The 15,628-nt window shown below is 48.1% G+C and overlaps 1 protein-coding gene and 1 pseudogene across 1 annotated transcript in view; both read left to right on the top strand.

Moving 5' to 3' along the window:
* LOC141178650 (uncharacterized) overlaps positions 1-4,817 on the top strand; it is a 10,007-nt gene extending 5,190 nt beyond the window's left edge. Inside the window, exon 8 of the mRNA XM_073660544.1 lies at positions 3,574-4,817. Within this exon, the coding sequence (XP_073516645.1) occupies positions 3,574-4,373 (800 nt within the window). The 3' untranslated portion in view covers positions 4,374-4,817. The remainder of the gene's footprint in view (positions 1-3,573) is intronic.
* The window catches only part of LOC141178572 (uncharacterized), a 167,685-nt pseudogene extending 161,532 nt beyond the window's left edge, over positions 1-6,153 (top strand).
* The last annotated feature ends 9,475 nt before the right edge of the window (positions 6,154-15,628 follow it).

A 15,628-nucleotide genomic window follows, 5' to 3' on the forward strand; every position in this document is an offset into this window, starting at 1 on the left:
CTTCCAGGTGTACCCCCTCACAGAGGAGCAAAAAGTGAGCATCCTGGTGGCCCAATTAACCGGGGCAGCCCAAAGGGAGGTAAAGTCCTGGCCACCTGGGAGGAGGACTGTCGCAGAGATACTAACCCAGCTAACCGAGGAGGAGCTGCAGTACTACCAATACGAGGAAAGCCAAGAGGACCCGGACGGGTCTGAGGACTACCCTCAGGAGGGAGCACAAAGAGGACATAGCTACTGAAGGGAAGTAGCGTGAATAAAGAGCTGTAAATAGTTACCCGTAAGGGTACAAGGACTGCTGCTAATTAAAATATGGTCCCCGTTGGGATTAGTGAATTGTTCCCCATGTGCCCCTATCTTAAACCAGGCTGAGGACTGTGAGCAGCCATTCCTTATCCCCACTGGCCGAGGACTGAGAGCGGCCATATCCTGTAAATAATTATGTGTTTCTAGTAATTTATGGGAGTCTTTGGTGGATTTACCGGGAATCCTTGTACATGGTTGGAGCGTAACCTAGGAATGGACTAAAGACTGTTAAGGACTCGGGGCAGGACAGACCCCTACCTGGTTACGTCTCCCTGTTTTGGTGAAATGGACACCTTGCTTTTCTTCAAAAACTGCACCCGGTTGCGGACACGCCGTGACCATCTTTATATGTTTTTCTTATTGTATTATTATTGTTTATACCTTGTTATGTTTTTCTAAAAATATGTTTAGTCCCGGAGTACTAAATTTCACTAGGGGGGAATGTGGCACCCCAGGGGTCTGGTTTCCACAGTAACAAGCAATGTTATGTCTGAGAGCAGGTGGGAGGTCTCTTGGTCAGGGATCCTATGCATGCCACACCTCCTGCCCAGTCCTGGGAGGGGAAGGACTTCCCCTATATAAACCTGGGGCTGAGGCAGGGTTAGGGAGTTCAGAGGGAGAGTTCAGCCAGGAGGGCTGGCAGGGAGCTGTGGCTCCGGCTGGGCCCAGCTCCTGGGCCCTGCCAGAAGTAGAGACAGAGAAGCAGCATAGGAAGAAACAACAGGAGCTCTGTGGGAGCAGTGTTACAAGGAGTCAGGGGCTGGCAGCTGCAGAGCTCGCCCTGACTGAGAAGATTTCTTACCGGACCCGGAGTCCGAGGCTGTGGGGACTAACTCCTACCCAGCAGCAGAATCCGTCAGGCAGGGGATTTCAGGTCCTCTGGCCAAGAAGCCCGAAGGCACGGTCACACGCATGGGACCAGCACCGCCGTCGTGGAGCGGAAGCTACTAGAAGGCCCCGAGTCACCGGCCATACGGGTGAGCACCACACGGTACACTCAGGGACGTGGGCTACTTATACCGCCTCTAGCAAGGTAGCCAGAAGAGTATCGTTAGTTTGGGAGGCCTACAACTCCGCCTGGCCAGGGGAGATCCCATCTGCTCAAGGACTGACCAGGCCCCAATCGCTAGCAGTACTCCGGGAGGGTCTGTCTTTGTCACCAGTAAAGACCCTGAACTACACCGTACCGTCTCCGAGTGGTTCCTGCTACCCCCATCATCCACGTCGGCTGCCCTGAGGCCATACCCCTCCCGTTGGGGGTTATACCATCTACGCTGCACTATCCTACCACCGGCCTCAGCGGTCTGCCCTGCAGCGGCAGCTCCATAGCTGCAAATCAACGGGTGGCGTAGTCGACACTTAAATAACACCTATCAAGACTGCCACACACTGAGTTTGACTCCCTGGGCACGGACCGGGTCCCCGCCACTCGGAGACTACAACCCTCATCTGATCCGGTTCCGGGTAAGCCCCCGTGCGCGAGACGCTGCGCGACACAGCAGGCCCAGGGGCGCGTCACTTACGATAGTTTAGATTGCCAAGAGCCACCGAGCCCCATACTCTAATTACCCCAGAGAGGTTTCACCACTAGTTACTTATTTTTTTTCTGATGGAGACTGTTGAGTTTGATCATTTCAGTAGATGTGTTATTGTCTATACTCACAGTTTTTGACTATAGTAGTTAGTGCCCAAAATATTCTGATTTAACCCCTTACTGCAGCCAGTTTTGTGTTCCTATCAGGGCCCATTTTTTAAATCTGACGTGTGTCACTTTATGTGGTGATAGCTTTGGAATTCTTCACAAAGGATAATAAGAAACAGATGGACCTTACAAATTATTTTCCACCTTCCACCAACAATACCCTATATACGGTAGTATCCTACTATCTGGGCACATGGCAGGTTAGAAGGGAAGGAGCGACATTTAGCTATTTGAATGCAGATTTTGCTGGAATAGTTTGCAGACACAATGTATTGGGGGCACTGTTCATGGTCACCTGGCAGCTCAAAATATGTCACCATGAACAGGCTTGGCGCGATCTACTCCGTTTTCTCTGTATCTAGACTTACACAGAGACCCCTAGGCTTGGGCCACGGTGTTACCTGCTGTTCTGTGGTGTGAGATGGAAAGAAGAATAGTCAGGTAACCGGGTCAGAACATGGAGGTCAGAGAAAATACAAAATCAGAAGACACAAAAGTAGTCAGTAAACGGGCCGAGGTCACAACAGGAAACAAATACACAAGCCGGGAGCTGAGCACAGAGGACTGAACCAGAGGAGAACAAGGCTGGATCTGGCAGCTTCCAGCAATATGCTTCCAGCTTTAGTAGGGTGCGGTGCTTTCCAAATGGCTGAAGCAGGGAGCAGATTACTCCAGCTGGACAGCACACACACCCATACTGCCAGACTGGATGGTACTACTGGTCCCAGGCTCCCTAATCTTAGTGGCTGGACACAGCCTGCGCCGCCCAGAGCTTCTGGTTCTGACGTCTCCTCCATCACCAGCGCCGCCTGCAGAATGAATAAGGTGGCGCCTGGTGACAGAAGCAGATGTCGCTGGAGCAGGTCTCAGTGGAGATGGGTTACACCATTTGCAGAAGTCCTTAATATGACAAAAGGCTGAAAACTAGAGCAGTAGAAATCCCCATAAAGTGACTCCATTTTGGAAATTATAACCCTGAATGAATTAATCTTTAGAAGTAGGGAATATTTTGACTCTACAGGTACTTTTCAGTAATTAGCAGACAGTGGATGTTGGAGAGTGAAAATTGTGCATTTGCCATTTTGTTACCCAACACATTGTTCCCAGATTGTGCTCCAGGAGACACACTCTGTAAATTAAGTGGGTTCTTCTCACTATAGTAATGCCAAATACATGGATGCTGAGTGTGTTTTGGGCGCACTGCAAGGCTCAGAAGTGAGGGGGACATTTGACTTTGGGAGAGTGGATATTGCTGGATTGGTTAATGGAAGCCATGTTGCTCTTGAAGAGCCTTTGAGACCCTAATAATGTGGAAACCTCAGTTTTTCCACTGACAGATGATGGGCCTGAGTGGGGGCTTGTTCTTTGCTTGATGACTGGAAGTTTTTATTGGTATTATTTTCCCCAACATAACAGGTTCATCCTATGAGGTTTTCTATTAGACTGTGAACTGTCATTGTCTTGCTGAATAATTCATATTTTTACAGAGAGTTTAAGTAGAAATGTTAAAAAATATAAAATTCAAGGATATTTTATTGAAAAATAATAATTGATTTTTATCTTAGCAGATGACTGTACCTGGAGATCAGAGGGACAGCTGACATCTTCAATTTTTAAATCAGACGATCTTGAGATCCCTCAGGATACAATTGAAGTGAATGCCATTACTCCAGATATACCATCATCCATTCACAGCAAAGATCTGTCATCTGATCCTTTGAAACACGTCCTATCTTCTGATTCATTACTGACTACAAAGGAAAATCATAGTAACAAAATAAGCATTAAAAAACTAACTGCTCCTAAAGCAAAGAAGACATTTTCACTTTCAGAATGTGGTAATAGTTTTCCCCACGAAAAGTCTTTTCCTATACATCAAAAAATTCATACGACAGAGAATAGATTTTCTTGTTCCAAGTGTGGGAAATATTTTAGCAGGAAATCAAATCTTGTTATTCACCAGAGAACTCACACAGGGGAGAAGCCTTTTTCCTGTTCAGAATGTGGAAAATGTTTTAGCCAGAAATGGAGTCTTAATAGCCACCAGAGAACCCACACAGAGGAGAAGCCTTTCTCATGTTCAGAATGTGGAAAATGTTTTACACACATAACTAGTTTTATCAGACATCAGAGAATTCACACAGGGGAGAAGCCTTTTTCATGTTCAGAATGTGGAAAATGTTTTCCACACATGACTAGTTTTCTCAAACATCAGAGAATTCACACAGGGGAGAAGCCTTTTTCATGTTCAGAATGTGGAAAATGTTTCACACAGATTTCAACTTTTATCAGACATCAGAGAACTCACACAGGGGAGAAGCCTTCTATGACAGAATCACTGACTGGGTGGATCAGGGAAATGCTGTAGATATAGTATATCTTGACTTCAGCAAAGCATTTGACAAAGTATCTCACACCATCCTTATTGAAACAATGACCAAGTATGCAATGGACCAGGCAACTGTTAGGTGGATTCATAACTGTCTTAGTGATCGGACTCAAAGGGTGGTTGTAAATGGCTTCACATCCAGCTGGATGAATGTCTCAAGTGGGGTACCACAGGGCTCCGTCCTGGGACCTGTATTGTTCAACATCTTTATCAATGATTTAGATGAAGGAATTGAGGGTAAACTGATTAAATTTGCTGATGACACAAAGCTAGGAGGGATAGCTAATACTAGAGAAGAGAGAGAGAGGATTCAAAAAGACCTAAATAAACTGGAGCAGTGGGCAGCAACCAACAGAATGGTTTTTAACAGGGAAAAATGCAAAGTACTACATCTGGGCAATAAAAATGAAAAAAGCATATACAGAATGGGAGGAATAGAGCTAAGCAACAGTACATGTGAAAAAGACTTAGGTATACTAATAGATCATAGACTAAACATGAGTCAACAGTGTGATGCAGCAGCAAAAAAGGCAAATACAATTCTGGGATGTATTAACAGAAGCATACAGTCTAGATCACGTGAAGTCATTATCGGTCTTTACTCCTCTTTGGTCAGACCTCATCTGGAATACTGTGTACAGTTTTGGGCACCACATTTTAAAAAAGACATAGACAAACTGGAGCAAGTTCAGAGAAGAGCGACCAGAATGGTGACTGGTCTGCAAACCATGTCCTATGAGGAACGGTTGCAGGATTTGGGAATGTTTAGCTTGCAAAAAAGAAGACTGAGAGGAGACTTAATAGCTGTCTACAAATATGTCAAGGGCTGTCACATTGTAGAAGGATCATCTTTATTCTCATTTGCACAAGGAAAGACTAGAAGCAATGGGATGAAACTAAATGGGAGGAGACACAGATTAGATATTAGAAAAAACTTTTTGACAGTTAGGGTGATTAATGAGTGGAACAGGCTGCCACGAGAGGTGGTGAGTTCCCCTTCAATGGACGTCTTCAAACAGAGGCTGGACAGACATCTGTCTGAGATGATCTAGTGAATCCTGCTTTGAGCAGGGGGTTGGACCAGATGACCCAGGAGGTCCCTTCCAACTCTACCATTCTATGATTCTATGATTCATGTTCAGAATGTGGAAAATGTTTTCCACACAAGACTAATTTTATCAGACATCAGAGAATTCACACAGGAGAGAAGCCTTTTTCATGTTCAGAATGTGGGAAATATTTTAACCAGAAATCATCTGTTGTTATACACCAGAGAACTCACACAAGGGAGAAGCCTTTTTCTTGTTCAGAATGTGGAAAATGTTTTACACAGTTATCAACTTTTATCAGACATCAGAGAACTCACACAGGGGAGAAGCCTTTTTCATGTTCAGAATGTGGGAAATATTTTAACTAGAAATCAGCTGTTGTTATACACCAGAGAACTCACACAGGGGAGAAGTCTTTTTCATGTTCAGAAAGTGGGAAATGTTTTGTGAAGAAATCATCTCTTCTTAATCACCAGAGCAGTCACACAGGGTAGAAGCCTTTTTTATATTCTTAATGTGGGAAATGTTTTCCTTGAAAATAAACTCTTAATAAACTTTAGAGAAGTCACACAGGGGAGAAGCCTTCTACATGTCCAGAATGTTGGAAATGTTTTAACTGAAAATTGTACAATCTTAAAGGGGTTGTTCACTACCAGGACAACCCGTGTCATTCCTCATGTTTGGCCTAGTTAAAATAAAAACACTCATACTCAGCTCCCATGCCAGCGCCGTTCCAGCGGTGCCGGGACTCACATTCCTGGGGTTGTTACATCACATGAGCCCTGCGCCCAGTCAGTGCTGACTTCACTGTCAGGGCTGCAGCTGCTCTCAGATTTCCTCATGATGTTCGATTTTTCTGAAGGTGGAGACAGTGATTCCAGCACTTACTGGGCTCACACGATGTAACAACCTCACATGAGCTCCGGGAACGCACGTGCCGACACTGCTGGAATGGCGCCGGCATCAGAGGTTTGATACAAATCTTACAGACTGTTTGATAAAGAAAATATAACATACTAGCTGTACTACCCGGCTTCGCCCGGGTTAATAACTGCTGTTAGCAAAATAGAATGTGTTAACAAAAATTTATTCTCCACACAAAAAACACAAAACAAATAGATAGAAATGTAATTATTAAAAGGCAAAAACTAAGCTAATAGAAGCATTTCACAACATATATTTCAACACCAGAGATATTCCACACAGATTTAACTAAATTGGCCAAGTAATGTGAAGTAATCTTCTACTCCTTATTCGAGAGCCTTTTGATAAACGACATTCTTAGTTCTTCCTTCAGGTGCAAACACGAACAGATTTTTGGCTGTTCCAACTCTTGAACAGGCCACATAAAGTTGACCATGAGGAAAGCATGGAGATTGTAAATTGATTCCAACTACTTTCAAGGACTGTTCCTGAGCCTTATTGATGGACATAGCAAATGCCAGTCGCACAGGAAACTGGAGGCGTTTAAAATCAAAAGGCAAATCAGATGGAATGAGAGGAATTGTTGGAATGAAAAAATCTTCTCCTATGGCACATCCTGTCAAAATGGTTGCCTCAATTACATGTGGAAACAGGCTCTTAATCAAGAGTCTTGTTCCATTACACAGCTTTGGTGGATCCAAATTTCTCAATAGCAGAATAGGTGCTCCAGGTTTTAGAAAGAGGTTGTGAGGAGGAAGTCCTTGTGGCTCCAAGGAATTGAGGAACTCAGTTGGATAAAATAATGCTTGAGCAGGGTCTATTACTGTATCCACTGACTTGTAGGTTGTGTTAACACCTGGAAGGAGATTTAGAATTTGAAGATTGATCTTGTTGACACTGTCATTTTTGGGAGCTAGAATAGCCCTTTCACACAGCCAGCCAGAATTTTTTAAGTGGAGTTGAATGTTTGGAAAAACCTTTGCCTTCAACTCCTCAATGGAAGTCACAATGCAACAAAAGTTGCTTGGGAAGGTGATCTGTCCAGTGGTTGAGTTTACTGGTGCCTTGCCATCTCCAATAGTCAACAGCTAGCTCGAAAACAGTCCAGCAGAAACATCGCCTGTTATGTAGACCCTCATTTTTGTGTTCAGTGACATTTTCTTTACTTTTCTCCAAAGGTACGATGCTTTGAGACAGGCATTCAGTTCGTCTGCAGGGGTTGATCTTGGAATAACAGGTAGTGTTTGGCGGAAGTCACCTGCCAAAACAACAACTACTCCTCCCATGATATATTTGTTGCTACGCAGGTCTTGCAGCAGTCTGTCCACTGCTTCCAGAGCCCTTTTGTGTGACATGGTGCATTCATCCCAAATGATGGCACTGCATTTTTGAAGCAATTTGGCCAGTCCTGATCCCTTGGCAATATTACACACGGGGCTGTCACTATGAGACAGGTTAAGTGGTAGTTTGAATGTCGAATGTGCTGTCCTGCCACCTTTTAAAAGTGTAGCTGCAATTCCAGAAGATGCCACTGCAAGTGCAATCTTTTTTTGTTGTCGAAATTTTGCCAGGAGCAAGTTGATTACAAATGTCTTTCCTGTTCCACCTGGAGCATCAAGGAAGACAATCCCACCTTTGTTGGTTTCACTGAAACTTAAAATGTAGTTATAGGCGTCCCTTTGATCTGGTACCAATATTGGCTCGTTCTGAGACTCAAATTCTGTCAGTTCATCAATATTGTAGTTTGTTTCTAGGAAAATCTCCCTACACATTTGGATGCCTTCAGGATTTCTTATTGGAGCAGGCAAACCAAGCAACTGTAAGGGTTTTCCTGACATTGCTATGCACTGATCTTCAAGGAGCATTAAAGTTTCATTGAACATTTCCTCAGTGAAGTTGATGAGTTGCTGAGGATTTTCCCTTCTAATCTGCATGAGGACGTCCTCACTGAGATCAGTTTTGTACTTTGTCCAAATCTCAAGAGGATTTGAAATGCTATAGGTTGTTAGAATAATAGCAAAGAGGTGTCTTAGTCGCTTTGGGGTTTGTGTGGCTGCTGCTTCACTGAGGATCATGTCCCAGTGTCCATCATTTTCCAAAAGTCCTTTTCTTTGGCAAGCTTCCCTGAATGTTTCACACACATGGCCTCCAACGGTCTTCAGGTCAGAAAATGATGCTTTGACAACATGAAGTAACATGCGCAGGTAGAAGCACTCTGCATTTGACGGATGAACAGTGTAGACGTGACCAAGAGTATCAGTTGCTTTCACCCCTGGATAGCCTTCAATATCAAGCCCCCGTTTCCTCCGTTCCAGTGTTTTTCTGGAAGCATTCCAAGTGTAGTGCTTTGGTAAAACACAGTAGAGAATTGTTTTTGCAAAAGGGTCTTGTTGATACAGCACAAAAAATGGCAAGAGGGTGGTCTTAGGTGGTGTTAGAAGCTGCTGCTGCAAGTTTGCTGGGTTAAAGTAAATTGTCCATTTTCCAAGTGCACACTCAGATGCACAACTGGTGGGTAGCACTCATGAATGGAGAATCCTAGTATTCTCCAAATAGCTTCATTGCTGCTTATGTACCTGCCCATCTGGAATGCCTCCACTTCATCAATAATAGGTCCATTTTTCTGGAGTTCAAAAACTGCTTGATCACTTCCTTTGTGGACATATTTGCAGATATACCTGATTGATTTCACAGAGTGGCAAGATTCGACATTTATGTGGGCCTGGAACGTTTTTGAGAGCAAAGGGTTGTAAGGCACTACCCACCTGTTGTCAATTTCTATCTCTTGGAGTGATGATCCAACACGCATTTTGAGCTTTGCTATGAAACCACCATCCCCTGGCTTACTTCTTCGGTAGACTGGATATCCACCTTGTCCTGTTTGGGTTTCTTGGACCAGGGATCGTGGGTAATGCTGTGAACACCTGCCATCAATCATACAGGGAGAATTTTTGTTCAGACTCCCACACGGACCATGGATCATGTTTTTTGTGATGGTGTTAAACAGCAATGGGTCAATCTGAGGGTCTGGCAATTCGGCACTGATGATATTATCAATTTCGGTAGGCTGTATTTTTTGCTTCAGCCAAATCAAGATTTGGGCGTGAGGAAGGCCTCTTTTTTGCCATTCAACTGAATACATTCAGCACTGCGTCTCACCATAAAAATGTGATTTTGTGATGAGATTAGTCATTTTTGAAAGTTTCTGTTTGAAAACCCGAGCAATAAAGTCATGGCGATTCACTGTTTTTTGGCCCGGCAACAGGTGCCCTCCAATTTCCTCCCAGGCAGGAGATTGCAAGTAAAGGTGATGAAAAGATCTGGACGGCCATACTTTCTCATATAAGTCATTGCATCCTGTGTGTATTCATGCATGTGTCGTGGGCTTCCTGTGACAGTTGATGGAAGAATAACCATTTTCCCCAACTCTTTTGGAACAGCATCATTTGCAACAGCATCTCTAAGGTGAATATATTCCTCTGCCCTGAGCGCCTTTTGATTTAGTCGGATATATAAAAGACGTTCACTCTCAATCTTTGCATACACGTCAACAATAAATTGGTGGAAGAGGTGTTTGCATTTCAAGATGTGATTTTCCTCTGCAAATCTTGTCATGACCCTATATGCATAGAAGTGCATGGCAGACACTTTTTTTCCTGAAGGGTTGCCTGTTGTAGGATCTGTCTGAGGTATTTCAGAGTGATAGCCATCCTGTCCCTGCCAAAAGATGATTGGATATTGCAGAGCATCATAGGACCTGTGAGTTTCTGCTACTCGTTGCAAACTATTGTTCCTTTTCTGAAGCACAATGTCACGGCTTTGAAAATCATTACCAACAATCAAGATGGCTACCTCATCAAATGTGGGAGCATTGAAACGTCGCTGATGTTCACCTTGTGGTGTTTTGTCAGCTGGAATGACAACCTTGTAATCGTCATTTGGCATGCATTCAAGTGCAGTCTTGAAAAGTTGAATATATAGATTGTTGAAGTGAAGGAACTGCTGCAAAATAGTGACAATATCAAGGCGAGTGTTAGGAATTAAAGAGCATCTCCGCTTAGCCTCTGCTTCTGCATTTCCCATAAAGAGTTGAAGAAATTGAGGTTCTTCTCCTTGTAATGGAAGCAGTGAGCCAATTGAGTGGTAAACCTGTCCTTGAACTTTAAATGTCGGCATAAATCCTGTTGTAAACATTTCTTTTGCTGCACCAAATTATGTCATTTGGAAGCAGTAGTTGTACTTCCTAATGTTGTCCAAGAAATGCTTTGATATTGTACTGGTACCTGTCATCAGAGACTTTAGGGGATCTAGTGGTGACAGGAGAGGTGGAAGTTTTATCTTGGCATTTGCACAGCATAAACCTGGCGGTTCATCTTTCCATTTCAGGGCACTGCAGTACATGCTGACCACATCCATTTTTCCTATCTGAACTTTAGGATTATCCTGATAGTTTATGTCTGACTGGTAACAAAAGGCAGCATGTTTCAAATCTCCAACCATTTCCGGTGCCCTGGTGGAAGAAATAGCAATTCTCTTAGTGGCAAGTCGGCCTTCTCTCTGCTGAGATGACTCATTGGCTCTCGAGGAAGAAGCTCTTCTTCTCTTATCTGCAAGCCTCGCTTCCCTCTCCTCAGAAAGTTCATTAGCTCTTGAGGAAGCAGCTCTTGTTTTCATGTCTGCAAGCCTCGCTTCCCTCTCCTCAGAAAGTTCATTGGCCCTTGAGGTAGCAGCTCTTGTTCTCTGGTCTGCAAGCCTCGCTTCCCTCTCCTCAGAAAGTTCATTGGCTCTTGAGGTAGCAGCTCTTGTTCTCTGGTCTGCAAGCCTCGCTTCCCTCTCCTCAGAAAGTTCATTGGCCCTTGAGGTAGCAGCTCTTGTTCTCTGGTCTGCAAGCCTCGCTTCCCTCTCCTCAGAAAGTTCATTGGCCCTTGAGGTAGCAGCTCTTGTTCTCTGGTCTGCAAGCCTCGCTTCCCTCTCCTCAGAAAGTTCATTGGCCCTTGAGGTAGCAGCTCTTGTTCTCTGGTCTGCAAGTGACGCGCCCCCTGGGCCATATTCTTTAGGGGAATACCCGGAGCCGGATCAGATGGGGGTTGTAGTCTCCGAGTGGCTGTGACCCGGTCCGTGCCCAGGGTGTCAAGCTCAGTGTGTGGCAGTCCTTACTGATGTTACTAAAGTTCTTTATGTCGACTACGCCACCCGTTGAATTGCGGTCACTACGGCCGCCGCTGCAGCAGGGTCCGCTGAGGCTGATGGTGTTGGTGCAGCTTAGGTAGTATAACCCCCAACGGGAGGGGTATAGCCTCAGGGGGGTCAGGTGCAGAGGATGGTGGTTGTGGAAGTGCAGGGATGATGGTAATGAGAGTCAGAGTCGGGTTGTGCAGTTCAGGGTTCTTTACTTACTGCAGATGTTCCGGTCACTCCGGCCTTGAGTGACCACCCGAGCCGTGCTGCGTCCACCAGGTCCTGGACTCGGCCAACCCCCAAGTAGTTCTGGAGCGTGGTTCTGAGCTCCCGTTCTGTCCTCGTCTCTGGCCTTCCCCACCAGGGATCCACCTATGTCCGGCTCCCTCGGGCCTTCTGTTGGTAACCCTTGCCTCTGGGTTCCCTGACCCTATGCGTGGTCTGCCTTCCGGGTGGATATGGTGGGTGGCCGTGGCAGATGCTGCCCACGGCCTCCGGTCTCTGGCTGAGGTATGCTGTAGCCCCCACCAGTTTGGGATCCGGTACCCTGTTGCCAACTCTTCACCCTGTGATTATATTTGGGCTCTCAGAGTTCTTTCTTTCTCCCCCTCTGGGTCTTTCTTGCTCTCCTCTCTCACTCTTGGGCTGGGGCTGCTCTGCTCTTCTGCTCTCTTCCTCTGCAAAGACTCACAGACTGACTGACTGTGGCTGACTGACTTCTCTCAGACTGACCCTGATCTTAGATGGTGCCCACCTTATATACTCCCTCTATGTGTGAGCTCAGGTGACCAGCACCCAATGAGCTCCTAACTTTACCCAGGCTGCTCCCCCTATCTGCCCCTACACTACTGGGATGTACCACCCCCCTCCCACTCCAGCCAAGGACAGACTCGATCGTACCTGCACATTTCCAAGTGGGAGTACCGTTGGTCTGCCCTCCGGAAATGGGATGTATGTAGTGCATGCAGCTGACTGAGCTCAGTTCCACACTCCATCCTTACCCGGGAGTGGAATATCACACCTCTGGGTTGAGGTGCAATACCCCTGTAGCAGCCGAATCCTCAGGGTGCTACATTCCCCCCTGGTAAATCACAGCACGTCCTCGGGCTGTAAGATATAAACAACACCAAAACATACAATTTTTGCATAAACATAAACATATAAAACATATAAAACACCATATATATCAGCATAAACTTTTCATATAAACTTTCCTGTCTTCCGGTACCTCCGGTCACGGTGCAACTTGTGACCGGGTAAAGTGCGTCAGTCTCTTGAAGAAAAACCAGTTCTTCTATAAAACCGGTAGGGGGCTCTTTAGGAAGCGCAACTATATACAAGGGATATGGCCGCTCTCAGTCCTCGGCCAGGTATTAGGAAAGGGATGACCGCTCTCAGTCCTCGGTCAGTGGGATTAAGGGAAATACGGGTAACAGTTCAATTCTCTGGTCCCAACGGGGACTATTTTAGCAGCAACAGTTCACTGTGCCCCGACGGGCAACTATATACAGCTTCTACTCTGCTGTACTCAACGACGACGTCCTCCTGCTCTTTCTTTGTGATTAACTTTAGCTTCAGACCCGTCCGGGTCCTCTTGCTCCTCCTCACACCGCAGCTCCTCCTCCGTCAGGCGATGCACATGGAGGGCGTAGGGTCCTTTGGCACACTTGTGCCGGGTGAAGGTGACCTCGTCCCCTATATAAAGGTCACGACCTCTGTGTCCCTCCGGTAGGTGGGACTCAACGTCTCTTCTTGTCACGAAGACGTCGCCTGGGGTGCGGTGATCTCGGATGAAGCCCCACCCGTGCTGCATATTAAACTTGATCACAGTCCCGGTGGAAGGGGGACCATGAGCTGCACGGGGACTCCTCCTGGCCCGGCTCTTCTGCTCCGCGCTCTTTATTTGGGCTTGTTGTTCCCGGACCCGCCTCTCTCTCCGCTCCCTCTCAAAGACCTCGAGCTGTTGCCGGCAGCACTCTGCACGCTCCGCTGCAGCTGCCCGGGTCTCCTGAGTGAACCCCATGAGATCTTCTCCGGTGGGGTCCCACTCAAACTGTGCCTCCTCCAGCGGGGGCGAGGTCCTTTTTACGGGCTTCGGAGCCGGGATCAGGGGCTCGTCTAGGGGTCTCTCTTTCCGGAGTCGGGGATGGTGAAACTCCGGTGGCCATATAAAGGGCTGCCCATCCGGGCACGTATGTTGGGCGAACAGATCTTCTCCCAGATGCGGCACTCTTGGTTTTATGGGCGCGGTGGTGGTGGCGCCCGGGTTGCCCAGGCCTTGCGGCCAGGCCTGGGGCACCTGGAAAGTGAAGGGCACCGTAAGGACGGCGGCGCCCTGGGCTACTTGGCCCTGCGACCAGGCCGGTGGCTCCGCGGAGGTCGGGGGCGCTGTTGGTATTGCGGCGCCCGGGGGTACTAGGCCCTGCGACCAGGCTGGTGGTACTTCCTGCTTGGTCACGCTCGGGGTCGAGGCGTGTGACGTCACAGGGGTCGCGGCTGCGGCTTCCGGTTGAGGCCTAGTCTGTGGCGGTGACGTTGCGGTTACGGGCACGGCAGGGGGTACTTCGGGCTCTGCGACGGGGAGCTGGGGCAGGTACGCGGTTTCCCGGTTTGGGGTAGAGACGTCCCCTTTACCTGCCTCATTTCGTTCGGCTCCCTTCTCGGCGCCGTCTCCGGCCTTCAGTCCTCCTGCGCCATCCTCGGAGGCGGTCTGTCTCCTCGTCTCGGGTGGCGTGCTCCGCTGACGGGTTCTTGTCTGCTGGGCCATCTCTCGGCTCTACTCCGCTAACGTCTCTCGCTGTACCCGGGCCATCCTCCGTGCGAGGCCCTCCAGCGCAGTCTGTGCACACTCCCGATCTCGGGGGAGCTGTGCCAAGACCTCCACTAAGCCTAGTGGGGTCGTTGCTTCTAGCAGGCTCCTGACCAACGGGTCGGTGCTGCTCTGCTCTCCTCCCGTTGTCTCCAGCCGGCCTTCTGGAATGGCGACCGGCAACAGGCTCCTGACCACTGGGTCGGTGCTGCCTGGAGTGGCGGCTCGCATCAGGCTCCTGACCACTGGGTCGGTGCTGCCTGGCTCTCCCTCCATCTCCGGGTAGGCTCTTTCTGGACTCTGCTCCAGGCTTCTTGTCTCCGGGTGCGCTCTCTCCAGACTGCTCCAGGCGACACCCATCTTTGCTCTCTTGTTCTCAGTCCTCCCACTTCGAGGGCGGTCCCGGGGCCACTTGGTGATTGTCAGCTCCAGGGGCAGTTCTTTCACGCTGACAGACACCTCTAGCATCACAGTCTCTGTTGGTGGGGGCGGTTTCCACTTTTGGCGCCATTTTCGGTCCTGGCCCACGATGGGAGGCGGCCTCTTACCACCCTCTGGCACGCCCATAATGGCGTCCACTCTTCCAAGGCGGGAAACCTTTGGAAATGGCGGGAATCGTCTCCCAGTGGCGGGAAACTCTGCAGATGGCGGGAAAAAGCTGTTAATGGCGGACAACCGGCGGGAATCGATCTGTGATGGAGTCCGATGGCGGGGACCCTCCGGGACCGGCGGGAGACTTCTTTTTGAGGTAAACTCGTTCTTTTCTTCAGGCACGCAGTACCCGGGTGTTGCGGGCACGTGATCCTGCCGACTACGCCAAAGTTGACGCGCCCCCTGGGCCATATTCTTTAGGGGAATACCCGGAGCCGGATCAGATGGGGGTTGTAGTCTCCGAGTGGCTGTGACCCGGTCCGTGCCCAGGGTGTCAAGCTCAGTGTGTGGCAGTCCTTACTGATGTTACTAAAGTTCTTTATGTCGACTACGCCACCCGTTGAATTGCGGTCACTACGGCCGCCGCTGCAGCAGGGTCCGCTGAGGCTGATGGTGTTGGTGCAGCTTAGGTAGTATAACCCCCAACGGGAGGGGTATAGCCTCAGGGGGGTCAGGTGCAGAGGATGGTGGTTGTGGAAGTGCAGGGATGATGGTAATGAAAGTCAGAGTCGGGTTGTGCAGTTCAGGGTTCTTTACTTACTGCAGATGTTCCGGTCACTCCGGCCTTGAGTGACCACCCGAGCCGTGCTGCGTCCACCAGGTCCTGGACTCGGCCAACCCCC

This window comes from Phyllobates terribilis, unplaced genomic scaffold, assembly GCF_046119375.1.
Source record: "Phyllobates terribilis strain yellow unplaced genomic scaffold, ASM4611937v1 Scaffold_29__1_contigs__length_15306474, whole genome shotgun sequence".
Classification (NCBI taxonomy): Eukaryota; Metazoa; Chordata; class Amphibia; order Anura; family Dendrobatidae; genus Phyllobates; species Phyllobates terribilis.